A 25,352-nucleotide genomic window follows, 5' to 3' on the forward strand; every position below is an offset into this window, starting at 1 on the left:
TGAATCTATTAGTTATTTGCATATGGTTGCATATGTAAAATGTCCTGTGCTAAAATGAAACCAAGTTTATTTCCACAAATACTGTACTTAAGTACATATGTGAGGTACTTATTTTCCATTTTATGTCGTTTTATACTTCTACCTTGCTACAGTTCAGAAGGGTGTGTTGTATTTTTTACTCCACGACATTTATTTTAGAGCTTTAGTTATTGTTTCTTTACATATTTAGCATCTTGGCTGCTGCCGTCCTCCTACATCTCGCTTCAGCTTTCACTTCCAGACCCTGTCTTGCTGCTTCAGCAGCACTGGTTGAAGCCAGTAGGCTAAACAAATCAACTCGAAACAAATCAGCTGGATTTCCCATTAACCCACAGGATTTCAGCAGTACTTTTACTTAAGTAACACTTGGAACACATGAGTTTCTGTATTTTTACTATGGTATTTCTACACTTACTTAAGTAGGCTGACGTGGAAGATTCTCATGTTTTGTCTCTTTGCAACTGTATTTTTGCATTCATTTCGGTGTCTTTATTGTGTTTCCTTTCTCCTCAGTTCACTTACTAGCTGTAGTCATGTTTGTTCAAATGCATTTGATGTAATGAGGGAATTCCAAGTTCAATTCTAAGTTAGATGTTAGACCGTACGCTCCTATCAGTAACAAATCATCTTACACTGCCACAGTGTTTACAGGAACACTGTAGGGGCGCTTATGAGTAAGTCGAACAAGTGATAAGGTGGAAGGACCGAGAGTAAAACCAGCTAACATCCTAAATATTTTTGATGTTTTTACTTGCATTCCTTTTCCTGCAAAACATTTCAAGGTGCTTTGTAATTCACTGTTTAAATACTAATTTAACAGGCATTTCTTCACTATTAGCATGGTGTCTCTTTTTAAATAGTATCTGAAAGGTAAGACCACTGTTCACAGTTAAGTTATAAAACATGTGCTCACTTACTGAATACACTCAATACCTCACATTCTGAGAGATGCTACTTCTATAAGTAAAAAAAGGTGAATTATCTTTACTATTATACTGTTAATTACTGGGCCTCAGAGAGAGTTTACAGTAAAAAGGTTTAAATTTTACAACCACACAACAACAAGATGCAAAGAACAACAGAGAGATGTTGCTATTATCATGCCTCCTGCTGGGCACTAGGAGCAGACACATGCCAATGAATGAATGAATAAGTGAAGGAGTGAATCAGTGCAGCTGTTACTTTCTGATTCCTTGGGCCTTGTTGGCAATAAAAAATAAAATTAAACTGGAAAAGAACTACATAAAAAATTAGTCCTGTTATTTATTTGCTACAGTATACATGTACTGTACTGCCTTTCTGTCTACAGTGGCAGTTTTTCATACCACTTTTGATTATGACCCAAGTCCGTTTTGTTTACCCACTGCCCAACAATGTACAGCACCATGTAGTTAAGTTTGGCCAGAGTACACTTTATGATGTTGCTACTGTGTGTCCTACAGTTCAGATGGAACAGTAGGACACATGTTTCAGTATATTTAAGCTCATAATATATCCATGTTTATGAAAGAAAATACAATTGAATGTTATACCATCTACAGTATATAATATACAGTTTGCATGCATAATTTCTTAAATACTATTTGCTATGTATTTCAAATTTCACTTCAACTACTGATTTTTATTTATTTATTTATTTATTTACATTTGGTTACAATTGGCCTGACATGAAAAATAAAAATGAGCCCTTTTTCTTGTTTTTCCCTGTAAAACAAATAAATCTAAGCAACATGAATGCCCCTGAGACCATGGTTGTAGTTGACGAGATGGATGTGGTGATGAGTCTTGCTCGTCCACTGTACGACTAGGTCAACTCAGAGGCCCTAGAGCGCACGTGGAGCCTCGATACAGTCAGGTTGAGTGTATGACATCATGAAGTGTCCTAATAAGCTGTTTCACAATAAATTCTACATTTTAACGCAGGAACAAAAAGCGATTGTTACTGACACTACCAAGTACTTTAAAGGAACCTATTCATCTCTTCAAGCCTGTACCTACTAAACACCAGTGTCTGAAACACGGACAATTTCAGCTAAATCACGTTCTTAGCAGTAAATTCAGATGTGAAGACCTGTCACCGATCCTCCTCCAACCCCAGAAATAACCCCTGACAGTATAAAAGAGTTGGATGGGGTAATAACCTGCAATGGATGCCAGGTAATGTCTGGCTGGCTGAGTGAACACATCCTTGAGGATATCCTCTGGCACATCCTCAACTCTTAACGACGACAGTCAGTGTATTTATGACTTTCTGCTCTCTGTCTCTCATTTAGGTTGTACCAAGATCAACTCTCTTCATGTCTCATCTCAACACAACAGCTTCAACACATTTCAACAGCAGGTACTGTGCTTCACAAACTGCCTAGTTCAGTCACCACATGATACATAGCATCAACAGCATGGCGCTCTTAATTATGAAAAATTTCTTTAATTAAAGTTTAAAAATGCCTAAGGGCAACATATCTCATTATGATGCGTTTTATTTGTCCCCATTAGACCTGTCTGATTCAATTAAAAAGGCAAGCACCACACACAGAAAGGTTTATTTGGATAAAAACAAAAAGGTATAATATATTTTAATATCGTTTTGCAGCATCCCAAATGCCTACACTGACAAATTAAAGAAAAAAGCCACAAAAGTAAAATTAGTTTAAAATATATTTTCCTTCTTTTTCCTCGTCTTGCTAAGGCAACTTGGTTATTTTACATTTGGAATAATCTGTCCTTATGTAGTAAACATGAGAGTGACTACATTTCACTTCTTCATTAGGGCAAGAAATGTTTTATCTTCATTTTAAAATAAAAAAATTATTTCACTGTGCTATATTAGTTGTGATGCAATGCAAGTTTTATTTTACACTTTGACAAAATTATTAATTCTGCATGAGCTTTGTCACATACTGTATATGAGCAAAAAGTGGACACTGCACTATTACAAAAAAACAAACTGAATTAAAAACTGAACAACTTCTCTTAAGCTCTCTCTGTCAGACTTGATAAAAGTAAGGCACAGACATTAAATGTCAGTTTACACATCGATAACTTGTTTGCTGTCTACATATTTGTCATTACTTATGCGTGGTAATAATTAACTAGCCTCCCTGGTTAAGACACTGACTCTATTCTAAGTTTTCAATAGCTGACAGAAGATAGTGGTCAATGAACATTAGAGATAAACTTCAGCAGTGAGCACCACATTTAGTCATTTTTAATGATAAATGAAAAAAAGAGACTGAAGCTACAGAGATGGTGTGCTTTTTCTCTGTGTGAGCAGGTAGATGCATGTGTGTGAGTGCATGTGAGTGTGTGTTTATGAGTGTGTTCTTGCTCATGTGATGACATTAGGGCCATGGCGTCCTGTCCTCTCATGGATGCTGGAGATCTTCAGGGCGATGGCAATGAGAGGACCCAGCACCACCTGCAGTGAGAAACACACATGGCTTAATCAGTCCATAGTCTACAGGTCAATAACTTCAATGGTGTCACATGAAACTACATTACAGCTTTTTTGTTTGTACTCCTCTAGTCACAAATATCTTTCTCCTTGTTCAATCTAATACAAACCACAAATCAAAATTTAACAATTTACACTTGAACACAAAAGAGATTATGATGAGAAACAATAGAAAGACAACTGTCTTTTAAAGTAGACATGTGTTAAGCATGTGTAGGCCAAACCTATGACCAGTGAACAACATCAGCAGTGGGGCTTTTGTTGTGTATGGGATTCTTTATTCATATAATGGGCACATTCTGTATTTCACATATATTGTACAGAATATATATATTATATATAACACAATATATACAATCTGAAGTCTCACAGTCTAATCAGTTTTAAAACTGGGTGAATACTGCATTTCTAAAAACTCATTTTGATGTCTCCAGGTGCTTGTGATAATAACAGAGCACAAACCCCAGCCAAAGAAACAGTATATCAACAGACTGAGTTCACAGACACATCATCACACCATCTCTATACCTGTGTCTCTCTGCTGTGTCTCTCAGGATCTCTCTCAATGCTCTCAGCATAGATGCGTACGGTGGCACCCATCCCTCCGCCGCTGCCGCTCATCCGGAACACCAGACGAGACGCATCAGTGAAGATGATCCTTAATCCCTAGAAACATTTTACTAGAGGCATTAAATAAATCATTCATTGTCTTTTAAATTTACCACGGTATTACTTTCTCTTTAGCATTAAAAAACTGTTAAAAATGCTATAATGTGTTACATGGGTTACATATCAAATATATAAAATAAATCATTCTTACATTCATTGAAGAAAATGAAGCATATAATCATTTAATAAACACTCATGAAGTTAGTAAAAAAGAGGCTCTATGAGGGGCAGCGCCTATCCGTACTGCAGTATGTGCAGACATCCACTAGATGTCACTAACATAAAGTGTATTATTGGGAGTTTGTTCTACCAGGATTCCTTTACAATGTGCTGTGCTTGCATCCTCTGTAGCACTGTCAATAAGGTTATGTACAGTCATAAACACTTTAGCACTTAAACAGAATTCCTAACAACTTCATGAACTCCAGCCCTGAATTAATTTCAAGAATGACACTTACACTTGATAATTTAGTTCAGCAGCTCATCATGTCTGTACCATATCACCAGAGTTCTCAGGAGTTTGGCGGTTGGATGCAATTTCACACCAAACCAGAGCAAAACATCACATTTTAAGTGCCTCGGCAGCTGCTGTTAACACTTTGACCTTAACCTTTGACTGACTCTTAACTTTAACATTTTCCAGCTTCTTTCCCAGAGCTGTGAAATCAGTCACCCTCCTAACCCCTAGTCTCTCTCACACACACACACACACACACAACCTCCCCCCTACGGACAGACACAGACAGAACACTGGACCTCTGCAGACACACACCCATGCTCACACCTCTTTCTAAAGACTGAGATTTGCACCGAGCTGCACTTTATAATGTTATATTCTTTTGCTGCTCACATGCTGCTGACCTGATTAGGACCTATACATTCTTATTTTTATTTGTACATATTTGATATTGACTTACGCAATTTTTGTGATATTTATGTAAATAATGTGTCTTTTAAGCCAAGAGCTGCTGGAAAAATTTTTGTTGTGCTATGCATAATGACAATAAAGATTCTCGAGTCTTGTTGCACTGGGGTAACCAAGTACAACTCTTGCTGGCTGACGTAAGGAAGATAAGACCCTCTGACTAATGGATTTGTGATGACTCTTATCTGTCCTAAATTCCACAGCACCTCTTTCCTTATCCCATTACAGCAAAAGACAGCTTCAGGGTAAAAGACAGGAATATGTTTTGAGAAGAAACACGGAGCATGAACAAGAAAAATGTCCCACTGATTTTAATAAAACAAACCCTATATACTTTTTACAGGAACACATGATCACCTTGACTGACTCTGTCATGATATTGACAAATGAACTGTAGTTTCTTTTAAATATATTACAGAACAGTTTATGAACTATTTAAAGGAGTAAAAAAAAACTGTATGCACTGCCCCAGTACAACAGTAACTCCATCTCATTCGCTAGTCTCTTCAAACGGTGACCCAGCCACAGTGTTTATAGCCCATGGTACTAAAAGGAAAGTAAAACTGGACAACTTGTCTTTCTTCTAATTCGACGTTGGCTCAAGAGAGTAACATTATAGTCAGGGTTAGGAGGGACAGTAATAACAAGAGATGTCCGTCTGCCTGTCTGTCGTTCTATCTGTGAGTGTGTCAGCTCATCTCTAACAATAGAATAGCAGTTATCAGGAGGTGGATTAATGCCTGTTAAAAACAATGTCCACTGCACAGCCAGAGGCCCTTAGTGGACTGCATACCAACCAAAACAAATGTTTCTATCTAAAATTAAAGGCAGGCGCTATTTCCGATCAAAACTGAACTATGACCTGAAACTAACTTTCTGACTTCTGTGTGTTTGTTCTATGAAAACAGCCTGTAAATTTTGCAGTGACTACAAAACTGTACTAAAACACCAAGCCATGCTGTAGTGGCTGCACTAGTTGCTGAATTCTTTAATGTTACTGGACTCTGGTAGCTAAAGGAATAACACTGGTCAGATAGCCAGGGATAGCCTTAGCTTAAAGTAAATTTAGTACTTGTAATACTTCTGTGAAAAAAAATCTATCTTTTTAATTCAGTTAATTAATCCACAGAACTAACTGAGATAGTAGCATTCATTATTAAAAACACCCACCTCAGCTAAACTCTGCTAAGTGTAACTAGCTTAGCCTAGTAGCAGTAACTACCATCTTAAAATATAAATAAAGAAAATAAAGAAAAAGCAAACCAGAACTATAAAGTTGAGGCTCAGAATGCTAAACAACAGGAAGAAATTTGCTATAAAGCTTCAGGGAGCTGAAGGGAGCAGCAGATTCCTGGGATAATTCTCTTTAGCTTTATCTCTATGAGCAACACCTGTCATGTTTTCACGCTGTTTTCAGGCTGTCACTTGACACAATGTTATCACAAAAAAAAACTGACGCTATAAACATATATAGCCAAAATTGACAAGAAAATTAAAGAAAGTGTGTTGGTAGATACATTTTCCAAAAATAACCTAAAACACCCAAATGGATTTAGGTATTATAGGGTCTATGGCAATGCTTTTCATCTCTCTACCATCTATCTTTCTAACGTGTGCAAACAATGCGCAATAAAGACGGTAGCCAACTACAAAAGGCTGCCATGCCATTGCTGTGTAAATCCCTCATACTTTGTCATGTGTGTTTGTGTCTCTGTGCAAACTGTTCCCCCTTTAAACACGCTCGCAGTGGAGAGACTGCAAGTGTGACAACAGCTGATATAATTCCTTCCTGGGAGGAATGTGTGCTGTAATAACACACACTGGGGTGACTGGGGTGCTGAGGATTTACCACTGAGGTTAAATCACATTTTGGGGTGACTGACTAACTAGCTGTTCAGCTGCTGTAACCGTGGTAACATGGATGCATTCACAGCAGGACAGCTAGAGATCGTCATTAATATATTTAAGGTAAAGCTGACCAACAAAGAGGCCGCCAAACGCCAAGTGTGAACACATGTAGGTCAAACTAACATATGCATGTGTTCAGCACTTATTCACATGGGCAACTGCAGAGACCTAGGGGGGCAGAAAGGTACACTGGGGAGCTATCAGTATACAGTATGTCTGGCTATGTGGTGTACATACTGTGTGTGTAAGCATATGTTTGTGGTTTCTAACAGAAGACAGACGTCCAAACACCAAACCTCTGTAATGAGATAACACTGAGGCTCGGTGGGTGGTCTGACTCACAAGAGACTGATGAATGAATGTGTGTGTCTGTATGAAAGAGAGAAAGATGAAGAAATTGTGTATGCAAGACATGCTCAGGCAGACCTGACCTGTTGTGAACTGGCTCTCGGATCACACTTTGTTGTCCAGATCAATTGAAGATTAATTGCAATCTAGATTAATAGAGTATTTATTTGTTGACGTTAATTCCACCTCATTTTCAGGTGAGGGTGATCTTTCAGTTGAAAAATCAACTTATCAGTAGCCTCTGTTGGGCAAACTATAGGTGAAGTGTTTCAAATCATAGCTTTGGAATTTCTGTACTATAATTTCCCATTATTATTAGTTTGCATATTCAGTTATGATTACTTCTTCCCTTGTATTTGCTACTCTTCTCCCTTTGGTGAGTTTCAGTTTCACTGTATCTATAGTCTATGTTGTCCTGAAGACTTTCTGAGAACCACTGCATCTCTCTACCCTTTTGTTTGTTGCCTAGATCACATGAGTGTCCAAGCTGTGTGCCTCGCACCCTTTCTCATGCAAATTCTCTGCACTGGACCGTCGGCCGTCCCAGTCCCAGCCTCATAGTTGTCCCTCTCCGCCTCATTTTGTTAATTTCCTGTTTATTCCCTTGTCCTTTTATCTCTCTTTGATGTATTTGTTTCTTTCTCCTATATGTATTAATGGTGTGCTTGGGTTTTGCCTCTCATGTGGTTGCATAGTCTGTCCTCCTACTGGGTCTTTGTGTGGCTTGAGTCTGTTGGAGGCACCTGGAAGTTGACTTGTCCTCTTGGATCATGTTCTTAATATTTATTTATAAAGTTTCTTCATATATGTTTATATTATACAATCTTTGTCATTCTGATTGTCTGTACTGTAAATCTATTATGTTGATTTATTTTGTACACACAGCATCTGTTGCACGTATGTCCATCCTGGAAGTGGGATCTTTCCTCTGTTGCCCTTCATGAGATTTCTTCCATTTTTTTCCACCATTAATATTTTTTGGATAGGGGGCACAGTTTTTCCTTATCCAATTTGAGGATATAAGGTCAAAGGTTGTATCATGCTGTACAAATGGTAAAGCCCCCTGAGGCAAATTTGTTATCTGTGATATTAGGCTATACAAATAAAAACTGACTTGACATATCTGCCTTAAAATAACAGTATGCTGTTATCAAATTTCCAGTGGTAAATTATCAGTTGAATGTTACCATGAGTGTTATACAGTATTTGGAACACAGAACTTAATGATAGCTTCCAATGAACGCCGCCCTTGCATCACACATACACATGGTGAAAAACGTCTCTAAAGGGAAGAAAGTACAGCCCAACAGAAGTATGTGCGTACTGAGACATACAAATAAGAACCAAATGCTCATTTAGAATTCTCTATTCCTCACTAGATGTTTAAAAACAGACAGCATAGGTTTAAATTCTAACCTAGGTGGCAATGTTACCTACATTTGAGTAAGCTAGGTAAATTCCCTGCTAGACAAAATTTAAGCAGCAAGAAATCACTCAGTAAAAGTCTTTGCCAAACATTCCACAGTCCCTCCTCAAATGTTCAAAATGACCATTATGGAAATACTGTATTACTTTCTGTCCTCCCTACTCACTTCTATTCATTTAATTCTGCCATGTAACATCCTGCATTTACAACTGTACAGTCCTTCTCCATGTTTTTTCTGGACTAACCTGGTTTCGGGCCACCGTTCCATCCACTGGGTCGATGTACTCGAAGCTGTCGGCCCTCTCCACGCTGTATATGTGGTCTCCTACAGCAAACTTCTGGCTGGTGAATGCTTTGTCTGAAATTACTGCGTCCAGATCCCTCATCAGGTAAAAGGCTGCGCGTGGGTCCAGGCCTTCATAGTCAAACCTGACAATTACAAGACACACAAAAAAGCATTTAAACCTCTAATTGGAAACTTAAATCCATACAATACACATATTGGCAATGAAAGCATGGCTAACTTTAACATGACAAAACAGCAACAGGAAAGGTTTTGTCAGAGATAAACACATTTTTAAAGCCTTGTTTTTTGGCACCTTACACTTTTACTACTTCAAGAAAATTTTCAGGTTTTTCTTTAAACACTTTCAAGTTGATTTAATGTTCTTATTAATAACTAGAAGTCACTGGTGGTATGATGGTAGTACTTAAAAATGAGAGAACCTTAGTTTGGTTTATTGACTGTTTTTGATAGTTTAGAGATGTTTGTGTTTTACAGACTTTTTTAGCATCTGGTCCTTGGCTTGTCCTGTATGTCCTCACCATCTATGTGTTGTGGGAAATGTACTGTACAGTACATCAGCTTAGAAAAGCTCTCTGTGGGAACATTAAAAGCAGCAGCAACTGTCAGTGGGAACAGTGACTGCAGTAACTATCTCAGCCTCTCACAGGGGAGAAGTTAAAATAAGAACATGTGATAGCCACTGAGGAGGTTCGGAGGAGAAATGGATGAAGGTGAAGGCCTGAGAGGCATATTTGGCTTTGGCAGGAACAGAGACTTATCACTCCAGTGAGTCTCAAGGAGCACTGTAGAGTTAAATGAATTCAACCTGCAATCACTCCAACACAAAAAGTGCCATGATAAAACAAAAACTGGGACAGAAGCAGCTGGATCATTTTACACACGCATGTATGAGACAGCTGAATGGATCTGTTGCAGTATCATTCAGAGAGGTTGCTTAGCTGGTTACCTGCAGAAGTAGTTGCGTCCAAACTTGGCCCAGTGTTCTCTGACAATCTGCTCCACACCTTGCTTCTTGGCCGCCATGATGGATAACCACACCAACACTGACCACAGACCATCCTTCTCACGAATGTGGTCAGAACCTAGAGGAGACAGAAAACCCCCAGAACATCACAACTCTTGAGAATCATTCCTTGGAACTTAACTGAGGTGATGAAAGATAACATACTGCAGAAGCTCGACCTACAGTAACTCTACTACTTTAACTTTGGTGTCATGTGAGACATCCAATAAGAATCACAAGAAAGGGCTTGGCATGCCATTACCTTAGGTAAGCATAAGATCTCAAAACAAGGGGAAGAAGAAACAAGCCTGACTTTATGCTAAGCTAAGCTAACTGTTTCCTGGCTCAGGCTCCATGCTTAGCAGACAGCTATGAGGGTGGTTTCAATCTTATAACCTAACTCTCTACAAGAAAATGTACAAGTAAATTCTCCAAAAAGTCAAAGAAGAGCCACAAAACTGGAGCTGCAACGTTTCTTCTGAACCCTCCAAAAACAGGCTTCAATTCTTAATATGTTTTGTTCACACAGCGATGTATTGCTCCACAATTATAAACAAGCAAATGTAAAAGGTAGCTTTGCCTTGGTATTCAACTCCACTGTATGTAACAGAAGGTCAGGGGGACTGCTTGGGCTTGGAGACATACCAAACATCGCCCCATAAATAATGTGTCCCTCTCCTTACTGTTAAACACACACACATGTACACACACAAAGCGAAGCTCAGACCCATATTCTCCTTCAGTGGGGAGCTATCAGTCTGTTCTCAAAGACAGCTGCACAGGAAAGTTATCTGTGAAGGGAATACTCTGACATTTTAACAAGGTTGAAAATGTTAGTAATGTTTCCCTGCAAGAGATTGAAGCAGAAACATGGACTAAGTGATACAAGTGACATCTACATATATTTTATAAGAAAAACATGAAAATGTTATCTCTTTTATAATATACATGAATCTATACAACTGTCTTCACCGCTGAACACTGAAAACAAGGAGTGCACTTCCTACAGCTCTGTGTCCAGATCTATACAGCTGTTAGGAAACTGACAGTTGTCCCCGTTTAATCCTCTGTCTCACTGTCTGTCTCTCTTTGTCTCGCTCTCTGACACAGAAGGAGACAGACAGCAGAACATAGGGGTGTAATTATCATGGCCAAAGCACAACCGGCTTCAGCTTCACTCTAACCTGTTAATGCTGTTAGACCTTTTTAACAGCTTAACGACAGAACAAGGAAGTCCTAAAGTCAGTGCTATAAATATACCAATGTTGTGGGAGACACTGATTCATTCATAAACACTCAAAGATAAGCAGAATATACCTCAGAATTTGTTCTTTATACGTTGATAACTACTGTTTTTTTAAGATGGCATTAAACTGTGTTGTCTTTATTGACTTTTAACTTCTGAGGTTATTTATGTGCAAACAAATGGAATATAATCAAAGCAACAATAATAAGAAAATTACAGCTAAGTTTGACAGAACTGGCAACAGTGTGTCTGAGCAAGTGTGTCAGAGGGTTAGTAAAGAGCAGGAGTGGTGTACAGCTCTGATGATTTATTGCTCAGGGTTCTCTCTGAGCTTTTGGCCTTACATGGCTAGACAACAGGGGCACTCCCATAGTCCTCTGTGCTCTCTGAGTCTCTGCTCCTTCCTTTTCCCTCCTCTTCGTCAATAGACTCTCCCACCTCTGGCTCCTTTCTTTCCTACAGGCTTCTCTTGTCTTCTCTCCTGTTCACATCCACTGACATTTTTCTTCTCAGTTTTTCATCCTTATTTCCTCTTTCACAAAAGTCAAAGAACCTCTCCCCAACAAAGATTATGGTTCATTCAGATGAGGAGAAGAAAGTTTTTTGAAAGGAAACAAATAAAAACTAAACATTGAGCACTGACAAGATGGATAGGAAAATGGAGAGACAGGCAGTAGCAGGACAAATAGATGTATAGGGCAAGAGCTAATGTATTGTATGTGTATCATTTGTGCAAGCTCATTGTTTATATTTTCTGACCATGTGCGTGTATGTACCATGTATGATTCCATGTGTCTGAGTTTGCATGTGAAAAACTGCCACGGGAGGCCAGTCAGCATGGTGCAGTGATTCAGGGAGCCCCTGTCTCCTTTTATAGCAGAAGAATGGGGATTATTTACACATGCAGTCAGGGTCACAGCGCTCACATCTATTACATGACTCTGACGGGAGCTACTAGCAGCCAGGATGCACTGCTTACAACTCTAGACCTGGAGCAGGCTGTTGAGCCTATGTTTAAGAAGGAAATAGAAAAATTGTAAAAATAAAAAATAAAAATAAAAAATTCATCTTTAAACGTAAGTAATAATTTCATAAACCCCTGAATTTTATTTAAGTCATTTTACTCATCATCATGGTCTTGTTTGGTCATGTTAATTGCTGAGACTGGCAGAATTGTTAAAAAGAAGGGGAAACCTCAGGCTACTCAAACCTATCCTGAGGAAAAAACAAAAGCAAACTGTTAAATTATTAGAATTATTACACAAGGAATTCATTGTAAAACTTCATCACAGCTTACAGGATGACTTCCTGGATCAACTTTGACTTATATAGATAGAAGAAATTTCAAAAATAAAACCCAAGTGGTTTTAAAAAAAAGCACCTTCCCTTTATTTGATGAAGATTTGACTGAGCACACTTGCTGTTTTGTGTTTCAGCAAGTCCCTGCTACATATTTACATTTAGAGCAGCTGGCTACTGCAGTCCTCTAGTGATAGTCTTATTTGCAGGCACATCAACAGTTGCTGTTGAGGGGAGGGGATTTCTCAGTCTCACACCCACTCACATTTTCCAAGCCAGTCCATGGGGTTTCAGTCAGTGACCTTCTACTCACATGCAAACAGGCTACTGCTGCCCTGTCATTTAACTTGCACAAATCTGTCTTTATGGGTCGAGGGTTTTGTTGTCGGATTGTGAGTGAAATAGAGCATACCTGTCCCAAAGCTCTCCTCCCCACAGAGGGAACAACGGCCAGAATCCATCAGGTTTCCAAAGTACCTCCAACCTGTGGGGGTCTCATACAGCGCCAGTTTCATGGCTTTGGCTACCCTACAAACAGAGAGAAACAGAAACAAAGCTTCATGCTCACAAACACACACTATATTTATCTCTCATGAATTTCAAACAACAACCTTTTCCCAGTGCTGATACAGACATAAGCTTAACAACAATCCTCTGACCTTTGAAATAAAGCAAACCGAATGCTGTATGACAGGCATAATCTGCTAACAGCTCATCCGATAACTTAATAAGGCAAAGGCAGCGAGAACAAAGTTAACCTTTTAGCTGATGTTTGATTTGAACCTGAGCCATGTACTTGCATAGTGAGAGGACGAAAGGCAGTGTGTATGTGTGTGTATGTACATGAATGCATGTACTGTATATGCTAGGGTGCTGGGGAGGGATAAAGGTCTGCATAAGGGGAGGGCACGGTGCATAAAGAGCAGAAACAAAGTCTTAAATAAAACCTTTCAGTGCAAATTTGCAGAAAAATAACTGGCTGGATAGTAACATGATTACAAAACAGTGCATTTTTAGAAAAGGGTTGGCATATGAGAAAAATACAAATGACCTAATGTTAAATAATAAAATCAACAGCAAATAAAATAATCAGATATCAGCACTGACAAAAACCAAAGTCCCATCCCTTCTTTTTACTTGTCTTTGCCCCACATCGACTACAGTGAAGGGCTGAAACGTGTTTATGTGTCATGGTTCACTTCATTTCCTGTCTCAAGCAACTCACATTCCAGATCTAGGCATGCCAAGCATTGGGGCAGCCAGTTCAACCAGGCCATGCACCCAAGCTCCAGGCCAGGTCCCACATTGCTCCTAAGCAGTTAATCGGTTAATGCAAATTTACCTAATTTATAAGCTTAACCTTGGATTCATGGCCACAGCATTTATAAATTCTTGACCACAGGAGCTGTAACTGTTGAGTTCTTACAAAAAGTTCTCAAAAGTTAGGGTACAATAGATTATTAGATACCAGTTAGATTAGAAACAAATAAAGAAAGCAACATGTTTCAATTACCACATTTAACTCTGTGCTTTTGGAACAAATGGGACTTTGACATTGTATATTCAGTCCTGTTTGCGGAAATGTTTAGTTATCCAGTGTCCTTCCCGTTCCCCACAAATCACTCTTTGACCATCCACACCTCCTTAGCAACAGAAACATGAAAACACAAAAATGTAAACACAATTCCCAGAACTCAGCTAAGAACTGCTGGATGAAAAAAAATGTTGTTCTCAAAGAAACAAACATGTAGAAATCTCAAATGCTTTTATTGTGCAATGCTACGGGAATGTGCAGTACAATGTGGGTGTGAGGGGATTTCAGGGTTTTTAGATGGCGGTATACACATGTATCATCATGGACATAAATAAACTCCACACAGTGCCCAGCACAGTTGTTTACATGAGGTTGGGATAAATTACCAAAAAGAGTAAACCAGCTGTACCCCTCCAGGGAAGTGTGAGTGGGAATGAAAAGCATGAAAGCAGAGACTCTGGTCTTCTGATGGGCTTCCATGGCCAACATGGACACTGAAACTGACCCTAGGCAGTTTTCAGACAACACTGCATAAATGTCAGAAATAGGTTGTTGTTAATAGAATAGAATAGAATAGAATAGAGAAAATAATGTTTCATCAAGCTGATGATCATAACCGGCTCAGCTTTAACTTAACATCAGCATAAAATCTGCTGTGGAACACAGACACGTTGCCATATACTGTATACACAGACACAGGCTCAGGAAAAAAAAAAGCACAAATACATTCAGCACAGTCTTTCCTACACTTACACATTCTTAAAACAAAAAATAAAAATAATAGTCAAAAAGTAAAACCTTTTCTGGTTTTAGAAGCACTGTTAGATGCTTCCTGAGCATAAACTGTGAAAGCATCTATACAAGTATAATTACAAGTGCATTTAAACAGACACAAGAGATTTTCTCAGGCCCGGCAAGCTTGGTGGATGCTGCCTCTCTCCCTCTTTCTGCAGACTTTGCCAATAAAAGAAAAATGTTGGCTGAGGAGTATGGCTGGAGACATGAGGAATGAACTTGGAAGGTTTCAATTTAGGGCTGTAATCTTTGTAGGTGTAACTCATCAAATGTAGTTCTACACTCTAGCAATGACCATTTTCTCACATTAGGACAGAATTTGGGTAACAAGTGTATGTGTTATGAAGTTCTTTTATCATATACAAAGGCACAAAATTCAAGTTTTATTCTGGAGCTGCCACAGCTTTGATGGTGCAAAAAGATTTGCTGTAACGTATCTTTTTGGTAAGATGAAATGAAATCTAAGAGTGTTGGATAAGGTCCATCTTCTGAATGTGTTGGATGCTTTGATCCCATATGACAAAGAGTTGACTGAGATTTAATAACTGTGCTCAGCTAGGTCCACCTTACATCATCCTCATCCACTTAAATCAAAGGTACGTATAAACTGATGCACACACACTTACAGACAACGGACACATGCATTAACTCACAAATCAACCACTAACTCCCCTGATTTCCTGCCTCTATCCGTCTTGTGCATCAGATAACACTAAGAAACACAGAGACAAATTAGGATTCTTTACATCTGCAGAGTGAAATATTTCCAGCTTTTGGCCTTGGTTTGATGTTTTAGCAAACATAGCATCCAGTGCCCACCCTTCTCACCTTTCCCTCTGAAAAGAGCTCAGCCTGGATTTAAAAGCTTTAGACTGGCATTTAAACAAAAAGCGCAGCATGCTGGAGATTTACTTGGGCTTGAAACATGAGTTCTTCTTGCCCTGAACCAGGACTCCTCACTGGACAACAAAGAAATGTAATGCATTAAAGATGTTGCCATAATGACCAAAACTAAAAAAATACTTGAAAATAAGACATTTCAATTAAAGTTGAGATGATTTGTGTAAACCATCACAGCTGTTACCTGCAGTTTTCTGGGCTTTTCCAAAGTTCTATCAATAATAGAATGAAAACATTAACTCTTATAACTCCTGTACATTTCCTACACAACATGACATCCTCTGCTCATCTGAACACAAATACAGTCCCTGTTTCTCTTCTTCGTTTTCCCTTATTCCCTCTGGAGACACACATACAGTATACACATTTATCAAGACCTTTATAGCACAGTTGGTGTGACTATGTATAAACACAGAGCAGGGAGGGTTGCTCAGTATAAACACTCTGCACACACACACACACACACACACACACACACACACACACACACGCCACTCACTCTCCTAAAAAGGCCTAAAGGTGGATTGACTCCAGGATCCAACACCTCACTACTAAGTACTAAGTAACACTTCCTGGAGTTTGCGGCTGTGTACATGACACGGGCAGAGTCAGCAATAGATCTTAAGTGACAGTTATGAAAAGTTCAACAAAGTGACCCTCTCCTGCAACAATGACAGTAATTATCAGTGCTCACAGAAGAGCATAGAGTATGTTGATGAAATTTGGCTTAAACAGGAAAAAAATGAAAATACAACATAAAGCAATTTACTTCTGTCAAAGCTCTTAAGAAAACCTTGAGCAGGATTTTATCTGTAGTTTAGAAATTATCAGTGAAAGACATCACACCGTAAGCTGATACTTGTTCAAAGCAGACTGCACAACCAAGTCAGAGGTTCCAGGAAATTAAATATGTGCTATCATCAATACAAAAAAAAGTTGTGAAAATAAATTAGGGGAGATACAGATGATATATCCTAAAAGTAACTAATGAAAAGGCCATTTTACGTATAGAAAGCAAGTCTGTGTGTGCTGTATGAGAGGTCCATGGCTCAGGGTTGTAGTGGGGCATGTGACATTTATTGTATCAGATTTCAATCACTTTCAAAATTTGAAGCAGCACTGTCCATGTGATCATAGTGGTACATCATAAGACACAACCCTGGGCAAGAAGCAGTGCAACCCCATATGCCAGTGTCTGAGGGATGTGTGTGTGCATATGCTAACGCAGCTACACTAACAAAGACAACCAGTATTTCTGTGATGGAACATCCCATTTCACATTACTAAACACCACTTTTCCCTTCAGACTGTGAAACCCAAAGAGACCGGGGTTGGCAGTGAGGTCATTTCCTTAATGCCTGCCAGTGCTAAAACACACACACACTCAGTCATGCGCACACACATTTAAGTATGTGCACCAAACTGTCACACAGGCACTTATAATATATGACATCCTATAAATCCAGTTCACATTCAGCTATTATGGATTAGCAGTACATTGTACAGTATGTTTCCTGGCAGTGTTCAATAGTAACAGAGGAAAATGTTCCTAAGTGGTGGTTAAAGTGGTGGATAGTTATATTGTGGTGTCAGTGGTAATAAGAAAGCAAGGAGACAATGTGACCGCCTCTCACTGGCAAGGATCAAGGTTACTTTGATATGTTCAAAAACAAAAGTTCTGAAATCCAAGACCATCAATATTACTTAATCAAAAATTAAATCAAGTTGGAATTTCATGTACAATGTAAATATTCTGACTGATATGCTCAAGAAAACATCAATATTTTCCCCAAAATGTACTCTGATAATGCAAGGCATAGGTACATGCAAGAGACACTTTGATGCATCTGATTGCAAACACGCATCTGTAGACGCAGACAACCACACACTCTTACACACAACCTTCTACATTCTTCAGACAATAGAAAATGACCAGTAGGGGGTCAGAAAGGGCCTCATATTACAGCACATTAATTTCACTCTTGAGGGTTATTTTTTAAAGATATCTTGATACTGAAAGGGGTTTTCTGCCTCATATTACTTTTATTTCACTCTTGTGTGTTATTCTTTAAAGATTATCAACCATTCACTACCTTTGTACCAGTTTAAGTGCCTCTAAAGGCCCAGTGTAACCAGAAAAATGCAAGTCCTTGCCAAAGAGTGATTAAACACTGACTGGAAATTTGTGCACTTCAATGAGGTCTAATTGTTCACAAATGATAAAAAAAAATTAAAATAGGTTCACTTTAGGTTTAGAATAAGTTTAATTGAGAGATATTATAAGGAAAAAACTAAAATTGCACAAACAGTGAAATGACTGGTGAGTCCAGTACTTTGTTGAAAATAAACATATTCATAATCTTGATCTTTCCTGGTTCCGTCATTGTATTTAATGACATGATGAAATCTCGGTGGAGCGCAGAGCTGGGATCCCTCCTCGTGAAACAATGCTAATGGGGATGATCACATCCTCTCACTCAGCACTCGTAGCTCTGCTCTATAGTCTTACATAATGGACAATGTTTATAGACAGTGAATAAATGTGTGGGAGATGTGTATGTGATTTCACAGTCTTATTCATCATTGGTGATTTTTATCTGAGTGTCCTCCCTCTCTAGAGATTGGGCGTTTGCAGGGGTTTTTCAGGGAGAGGCCGAGGGTGCTGGGACAAGACCACTTAGATCTACTGAGTTTATGAGTGTGTATGTGTGTGTTGTACCTGTCGAGGGCAGTGCTGGTGGGCATGCTCCTCGCAAATCCTTTGACGCCATGCTGTCTAAAGTAGGGGATGGTGGAGAGGTTGGCAGCCATGATGGCCACCGAGTCCGCTGGATTCACAAAGAAGCCGTTTTCTCCAAGGATCATGTACCGGTCCTGATGACAGCACAACATCATACAACACATTGTGAGTTTCATGTAATTAGTTATTAGTTGTAAGGGAACTCTAATAGTAATAAGTAAAATAGATTTAAAATGTATAGCTAGTATAGGTAGCCTTTAAAAAACATTTTAAAGATTAAGATTTGTTAGTAGGAACAGGTGGACTAACACATTGCTGGTTTGGTCTTTTCATTGGGTTTACTGAACATAAGAACAATTAGAATGTGCTACTGTATTAACTGATGGTAGAAGAATCTGTGTTACGTACAGCCACCGAAAGACACTGAGTGCAAATTTCTTCACCAACAGCATGAGCCACAAATAACTGTGAATTGCTCAGTACTTTCTTGCCAACAATTACAGTTGAGAGTTTTTGAAAGATATCATTTACAGTATTATGTAACAGCAACTCCCCAAAAGAAACATTCACCCACTGGTGCTAATGACTGTGAAGATACCCGTCCGGTCCTCATAGGAGAAACAGGGCAGATATGATGTAATTTTCCTAATGTTGAGCTAATTTACTTAACAAAGGATGTGTATGTGTGTGTATACAGCAGAAATGACTACTGGATGACATTGTGGAAAAAGTGATCTTCATGTTGGATAATCATGGTTACGGTATTATTCAGTCCCCACTGCCTGTCTCCCTCATCTCAACGAGTAAACAAAAACTAATAAATATAAATAAGGCTCTCTCTGGTATCTATGGGTGGAGTTTAAACTGGTCTGTATCAGTTAAAAAACTCTGATTTTATATGAGTTAATGAACATTTTGCTGAGTGGCTTAGCATAATCCAGGTTATCCCACAATATGTAAGAACAACAATAATAAATCCTGACCATGTTAATTTTTAGACACAAAAACCTCTTCCAGCCTCCACATAGTTTGCAGTTTTCTCAACAGGCTAAACTGTCCACCATCAACATTATTATTTTTGTTTGGTTCAAAACAAGGGGATTTTCATTCATAATCTAAAATTTTGCCATTCTGACCGGACATACTGTAATTCCACTATGTGGTCTGTTCCGTACACATTCATCCTGGAAGAGGGTTCCACATTTGGCACATTTAATTGTGTATTAGTGACTGTTAATGCTCGCCCTAGCTAGTGACTTCTGTAAGTAGGGCTGACAACTAGAGAAAGATCATGTGACAGTCTGGAAAGACAGGTGACAGGAGGAGATACAGCACTACAGTATCTACTTTATATATTCATATTTGTGGTAAGATATAAACATTGCCAAAATGTGTGAAAATAAGTATTATATTATCCAGTGTTATCACATCATTAATTTGATTATGTATAAATGTTTAAACATGCTTTGACGAACACTTTCAAGCATCCAGCAGCATTTCTTACCCCATCTGCATCAAATGCCGCTCCAAAGCCAAAGTCGCCTCCTTTCATGGCATCTACCAGAGAGGTGGCATATGTCAGGTTTGGCTCAGGAGGTCGACCACCAAAGTCCTCCAGAGGGACACAGTTGACAGCAGAATTAGCAGGGGCCCCCAACTCATCACACAGAATTCTGCGTACATAGGGGCCCATGACTGTAACATGAGAAGAAAACAGAATAGAAGTTAACAGAATAACCGTAGTAAGCATTAACAATGGTTCAGGGGATGAGGAACTGTCTCACCTCCATTCATGGCATCTATGTGCAGCTTTAACTGATCTGGTCCTGTGAGGAGACTTTTAATGGCATTAAAGTCAAAGATAGTTCGCAGCAGTTGTAGATACACCTCCACTGAGTCTATGATCTCAACTGAAACCATGAAAAGAGAAGACACGATTACTATTGGATGGCAATTAGTTTGTATGCACTTGCGTGTTAAAAAAAGAAGGGTTAGGCAAAGTACCACTTCCATCACATACATCTAGGTGTCTGCATTATGGATCAGACGTTTACTTCTAAAGTTGCTCCTAAGTGTAAGCCACTATTCATCCTCATTTGTAATAGTGTTGATTTCTAGTCTGGCCCACGCCAGGTCAAATGATGTTGAATGATTCTGACCCAGCATGGATGACTTATCTGAGTGCGTGCTATACCTCTGAAAGGTTTGAACTTGTTCTCTAGGTCAAACTCTTGTCTTCCAAGCCTTGAGAGGTCAATGCGAAGATCGGGGCAAATAGCATACTCCTCAAGCGTCCGGCTCACCTGGTAGATCCTCTCCATCACTGTGTCTGAAGACGGGCCTGCCAGCAAAATAAAAACATACATTAACATTTATAAACTTAACTAACACAGCATTGATCATTTTTCTCTATAAAAACATCCTTGACTTTACAGGTGGTCATCAAACTTCAAGCATTCTAGAAAAAACATCCTTTCAGAGTACTCACCTCCATTGGCCACATTGAACTTGATTCCAAAGTCTCCACCAGGGCCGCCGGGGTTGTGACTAGCTGTGAGGATGATCCCGCCAATGGCCTTGATCTTCCTGATGATGCAGGAAACAGCAGGGGTGGACAGGAGACCATTGTGGCCAATTACCAGACGACCAATCTGCACAGAAAAGATTTTAGTAAGGACTGCTGTCAGGTACACATCATTCCAGAATGTCACCTTTATGCCAAATGCTTTCTGATATGCTACATTTGTTTCATAAGTTGAACATTTATGGCTCTCTCCCTTTTGTAGCTGCCATAGCTGTTTCCCAAATGCTGAGTAAATATGAAAAAAGGCTTTGCAGAAAATTACTATGCAAAAAAGTTTGCATCTATGGGACAGTGAAGTAGAAAAAAATAATATCAGATAGCATTTCTTGAGCTGGCTGTGACAGAAGGTGCCTAAATAACAGAGCTGTACTCTCTATTTATAATTTGTATGCTGCTTTTAAAGTGGTAATACCACCAGCATCTCATAGTTCCCCTGTATATCAGCTATTTTAAATAGGAGTATCCTCACTAGAAAGGAATTTATTCTCCTGACGCCAGTGTATATCCTCGTAATATCCGGCATGTTGCATATAAAGAACTAAGAAACACACTTGCCAAAATGCATTTAGTCTGCACAGTATTATGTGTAATAAAGCTCTTGCCTATTTCCCTCTGTGTTTATATTTTATTCAGCACTCAGTGTAAGAAGAAAAGTCCACATATTAGGTGGGTTATGTGCACTATTTTCCATGTGGAGCTCTAATGCCATTTGACTAGGGATCCCCAAGGTATCCATTTTTGTCAGGAAGAGATTGAAGACTGAACTGGGTTGGGGGGAGGCTGGGACATACTTAGGCAGGAAAATACAGCAGGATGGATGCAAGTGCTGATAAGGCCGACATCAAGAGACATTTGGCTGGCGCAGCAGAAAAATTGACTAATCTCAAAATCAAATTATTCCCTTCAGATTTTCCTTTGGAACGTGGCCAAAACAATCACAAAGATTTCAGAGCAAGCATTTCAAATAAGCTGTGGGGAGTTTCCTCTTCTCTCTGTCTCTCACTTTGTCTTCCTACTGTCATTTATCTCAACCTCTAAGGTTGGATGGGTGACAGCTTTGCATGTTCTAATACCACAAATCATTTCTGTCACCCAGTCTGAAGCTATAAAGTTTCAGTTTGGACGAGGAGATGCATACTGTAAGTCATCTTATCACTGTATCTTGCATAAGCTAGTGTTTCCCAACCTTTTTGGCTTGAGACCCCTTAATGCAAAGGTCCTCTTCTCATGCTTTCATTCTCAAAATCAGCCTTAAACGTTACACCTGTACATTTACTTAATTATAAAAGTTTTAAAGTAGAAAAATGTGCACTGGAGATTTGTTTTTCTAATTTCCTGGAAGTATGTTTGTGCCTTTTAGGATGTTGTGCCCATGAGGTTAGGAACCACTTGGCTGCACCCTGGATCCAAACTATGGGTAAAAAACGTTCAGAATTATTCTTTGCACACTTAACCTTTTAAATCATAATTTGAAATTATAATAACAACTTATTCATAGACCTCTGAACATTAAAGATTCGTTTTACATAAATATGAAATAAAGAGTTTAACTTAGTAAAAGTTAGTAAAAGAAACAAAAGTTCCTAAAGTCTCTGAATGTCACCCCCTCCCTTCTTACCCCATTCGCAGCTGCCATCTGCACTATCACCTCGATGGCAGCTCGACTGAAGTAGCGGCCGGCGCGGCCCAACACCTCTCATAGTTCCCCTGTATATCAGCTATTTTAAATAGGAGTATCCTCACTAGAAAGGAATTTATTCTCCTGACGCCAGTGTATATCCTCGTAATATCCGGCATGTTGCATATAAAGAACTAAGAAACACACTTGCCAAAATGCATTTAGTCTGCACAGTATTATGTGTAATAAAGCTCTTGCCTATTTCCCTCTGTGTTTATATTTTATTCAGCACTCAGTGTAAGAAGAAAAGTCCACATATTAGGTGGGTTATGTGCACTATTTTCCATGCTATTTCCTAATGCCATTTGACTAGGGATCCCCAATGTGGAACTCTAATGCCATTTGACTAGGGATCCCCAAGGTATCCATTTTTGTCAGGAAGAGATTGAAGACTGAACTGGGTTGGGGGGAGGCTGGGACATACTTAGGCAGGAAAATACAGCAGGATGGATGCAAGTGCTGATAAGGCCGACATCAAGAGACATTTGGCTGGCGCAGCAGAAAAATTGACTAATCTCAAAATCAAATTATTCCCTTCAGATTTTCCTTTGGAACGTGGCCAAAACAATCACAAAGATTTCAGAGCAAGCATTTCAAATAAGCTGTGGGGAGTTTCCTCTTCTCTCTGTCTCTCACTTTGTCTTCCTACTGTCATTTATCTCAACCTCTAAGGTTGGATGGGTGACAGCTTTGCATGTTCTAATACCACAAATCATTTCTGTCACCCAGTCTGAAGCTATAAAGTTTCAGTTTGGACGAGGAGATGCATACTGTAAGTCATCTTATCACTGTATCTTGCATAAGCTAGTGTTTCCCAACCTTTTTGGCTTGAGACCCCTTAATGCAAAGGTCCTCTTCTCATGCTTTCATTCTCAAAATCAGCCTTAAACGTTACACCTGTACATTTACTTAATTATAAAAGTTTTAAAGTAGAAAAATGTGCACTGGAGATTTGTTTTTCTAATTTCCTGGAAGTATGTTTGTGCCTTTTAGGATGTTGTGCCCATGAGGTTAGGAACCACTTGGCTGCACCCTGGATCCAAACTATGGGTAAAAAACGTTCAGAATTATTCTTTGCACACTTAACCTTTTAAATCATAATTTGAAATTATAATAACAACTTATTCATAGACCTCTGAACATTAAAGATTCGTTTTACATAAATATGAAATAAAGAGTTTAACTTAGTAAAAGTTAGTAAAAGAAACAAAAGTTCCTAAAGTCTCTGAATGTCACCCCCTCCCTTCTTACCCCATTCGCAGCTGCCATCTGCACTATCACCTCGATGGCAGCTCGACTGAAGTAGCGGCCGTCGCTGCCCACCACCATAGTGCAGCCCTGTCGGTCGCGCAGGTCGATGGAGGACAACAGGCTCTGGATGTAGTTCTGCAGGTAGTTCTTCCTCCCCTCGAACACCGCGGTCTTCCTCCGCAGCCCGTTGGTACCGGGCCGCTGGTCGTCGAAGGGGGCGGTTTGGACCGTCACCACCGGGATGGGGCTCCCCTCCATCCTCCTCGGCTGGACCCAACGTGAGGACGCAGCTCAAACAACCTCAAACTGGATGTGGAATTGGCTGCCGGTGGTACCAACAGAGTAAAAGCAGTCGTGGAGTTGCGTAATGTTCCAAGTGTATAAAGTAAAATTATTGTTCTGTGCAGCGGAGGAGGAAAGTGGTGACTGCTGTCCCACGCACGGATGTGTCGGCTATAAGAAACAAACACCCAATCAAAAATGTTCTCACTTGTGTTAAACCCAAGAGAGCTGCATCCCTCAGTTCTAAACTTAACGTTCAGCAAACTCTCCTCTGCTGTTAGACAACTCCCTCTTCTCCTAATAAGCCTGAACAACTGACTGGGCTACAAGAAAAAAATGAGGGAGGGCCAGAATCTTCAAGGCCCACAATCAGCTGAGCCTCGGGCCAAAAATAGACCTTTGACTGAATTGTGTCGAGCCCGGTCTGCAACCGGACACTGGCTGTGTCTGTGCTGCCCAGAAGGCACAGGCAGCTGTGGGACTGACTCAGCTCGTCTGAGATCTGCAGTTTCTCTGCATATATTTTGAGTAAAGCATTTAAATGCAAAAAGGAATCAAATCTATGAATCAGTTATGGCCGTGCAATCCTGTAGCACGGGGTGCCCCATCATAACAATTCAGCATCAGTCCGCTCCAATATTTGGTCAACAGTGCGCCCTTGAGGCAGGAAGAAAGAACTTATCGTATACATTTAAAATGACTGATGTTTCATTCTACAACAAATTAAATTTAATATAAATAATAACTGAATATGTATGATTTTGTGTTGTAAACGAACTTCCAGCATGTCACTTTATACTATTTATTGTGAGAAAAGGAATCAAGACGCGACAGGTACATATTCTGTGCTTCTCTTACACATCAAGATTTTCGGCGAGTAAAGGTAACGACGACACCGTCTCATCTTTAGGTGAACAAGTTTCATTATTTTATTTGGAAAATGAGTTTGTATGCTTCATCTCAG

At 39.4% G+C, this 25,352-nt stretch overlaps 1 protein-coding gene across 2 annotated transcripts; it reads right to left on the reverse strand.

Moving 5' to 3' along the window:
• Positions 1 to 2,467: 2,467 nt before the first annotated feature.
• Positions 2,468 to 24,703, reverse strand: pgm5 (phosphoglucomutase 5). Of its 2 annotated transcripts, none has more exons than XM_020593984.1 (11): positions 24,107 to 24,703; positions 21,082 to 21,244; positions 20,788 to 20,934; positions 20,378 to 20,503; positions 20,098 to 20,288; positions 18,573 to 18,727; positions 13,037 to 13,152; positions 10,023 to 10,158; positions 9,015 to 9,198; positions 4,022 to 4,159; positions 2,468 to 3,457 (listed from the first exon to the last, which is right to left on the reverse strand). In XM_020593984.1, the coding sequence occupies exons 1-11, from the start codon at positions 24,362 to 24,364 to the stop codon at positions 3,368 to 3,370; spliced, it is 1,704 nt and encodes a 567-aa protein (XP_020449640.1). In that variant the 5' UTR covers positions 24,365 to 24,703; the 3' UTR covers positions 2,468 to 3,367. The 2 variants fall into 2 exon arrangements, with proteins under 2 accessions (XP_020449640.1, XP_020449641.1); XM_020593985.1 differs by lacking the exon at positions 24,107 to 24,703 and adding an exon at positions 22,796 to 22,860 and having other exon boundaries at positions 2,469 to 3,457.
• Between the last annotated feature and the right edge of the window lie 649 nt (positions 24,704 to 25,352).

Source organism: Monopterus albus, unplaced genomic scaffold (genome assembly GCF_001952655.1).
Source record: "Monopterus albus unplaced genomic scaffold, M_albus_1.0 scaffold20.1, whole genome shotgun sequence".
Classification (NCBI taxonomy): Eukaryota; Metazoa; Chordata; class Actinopteri; order Synbranchiformes; family Synbranchidae; genus Monopterus; species Monopterus albus.

Coding starts and splice junctions, on each gene's coding strand:
- pgm5 (XM_020593984.1), bottom strand. CDS start 24,364: ATGGAGGGGAGCCCCATCCCGGTGGTGACGGTCCAAACCGCCCCCTTC. Junction 20,935..21,081: donor GTTCAATGTGGCCAATGGAG/GTGAGTACTCTG, acceptor TTTTGCTGGCAG/GCCCGTCTTCAGACACAGTG. Junction 10,159..13,036: donor GGAGGAGAGCTTTGGGACAG/GTATGCTCTATT, acceptor TGTCTCCTCTAG/GTTCTGACCACATTCGTGAG.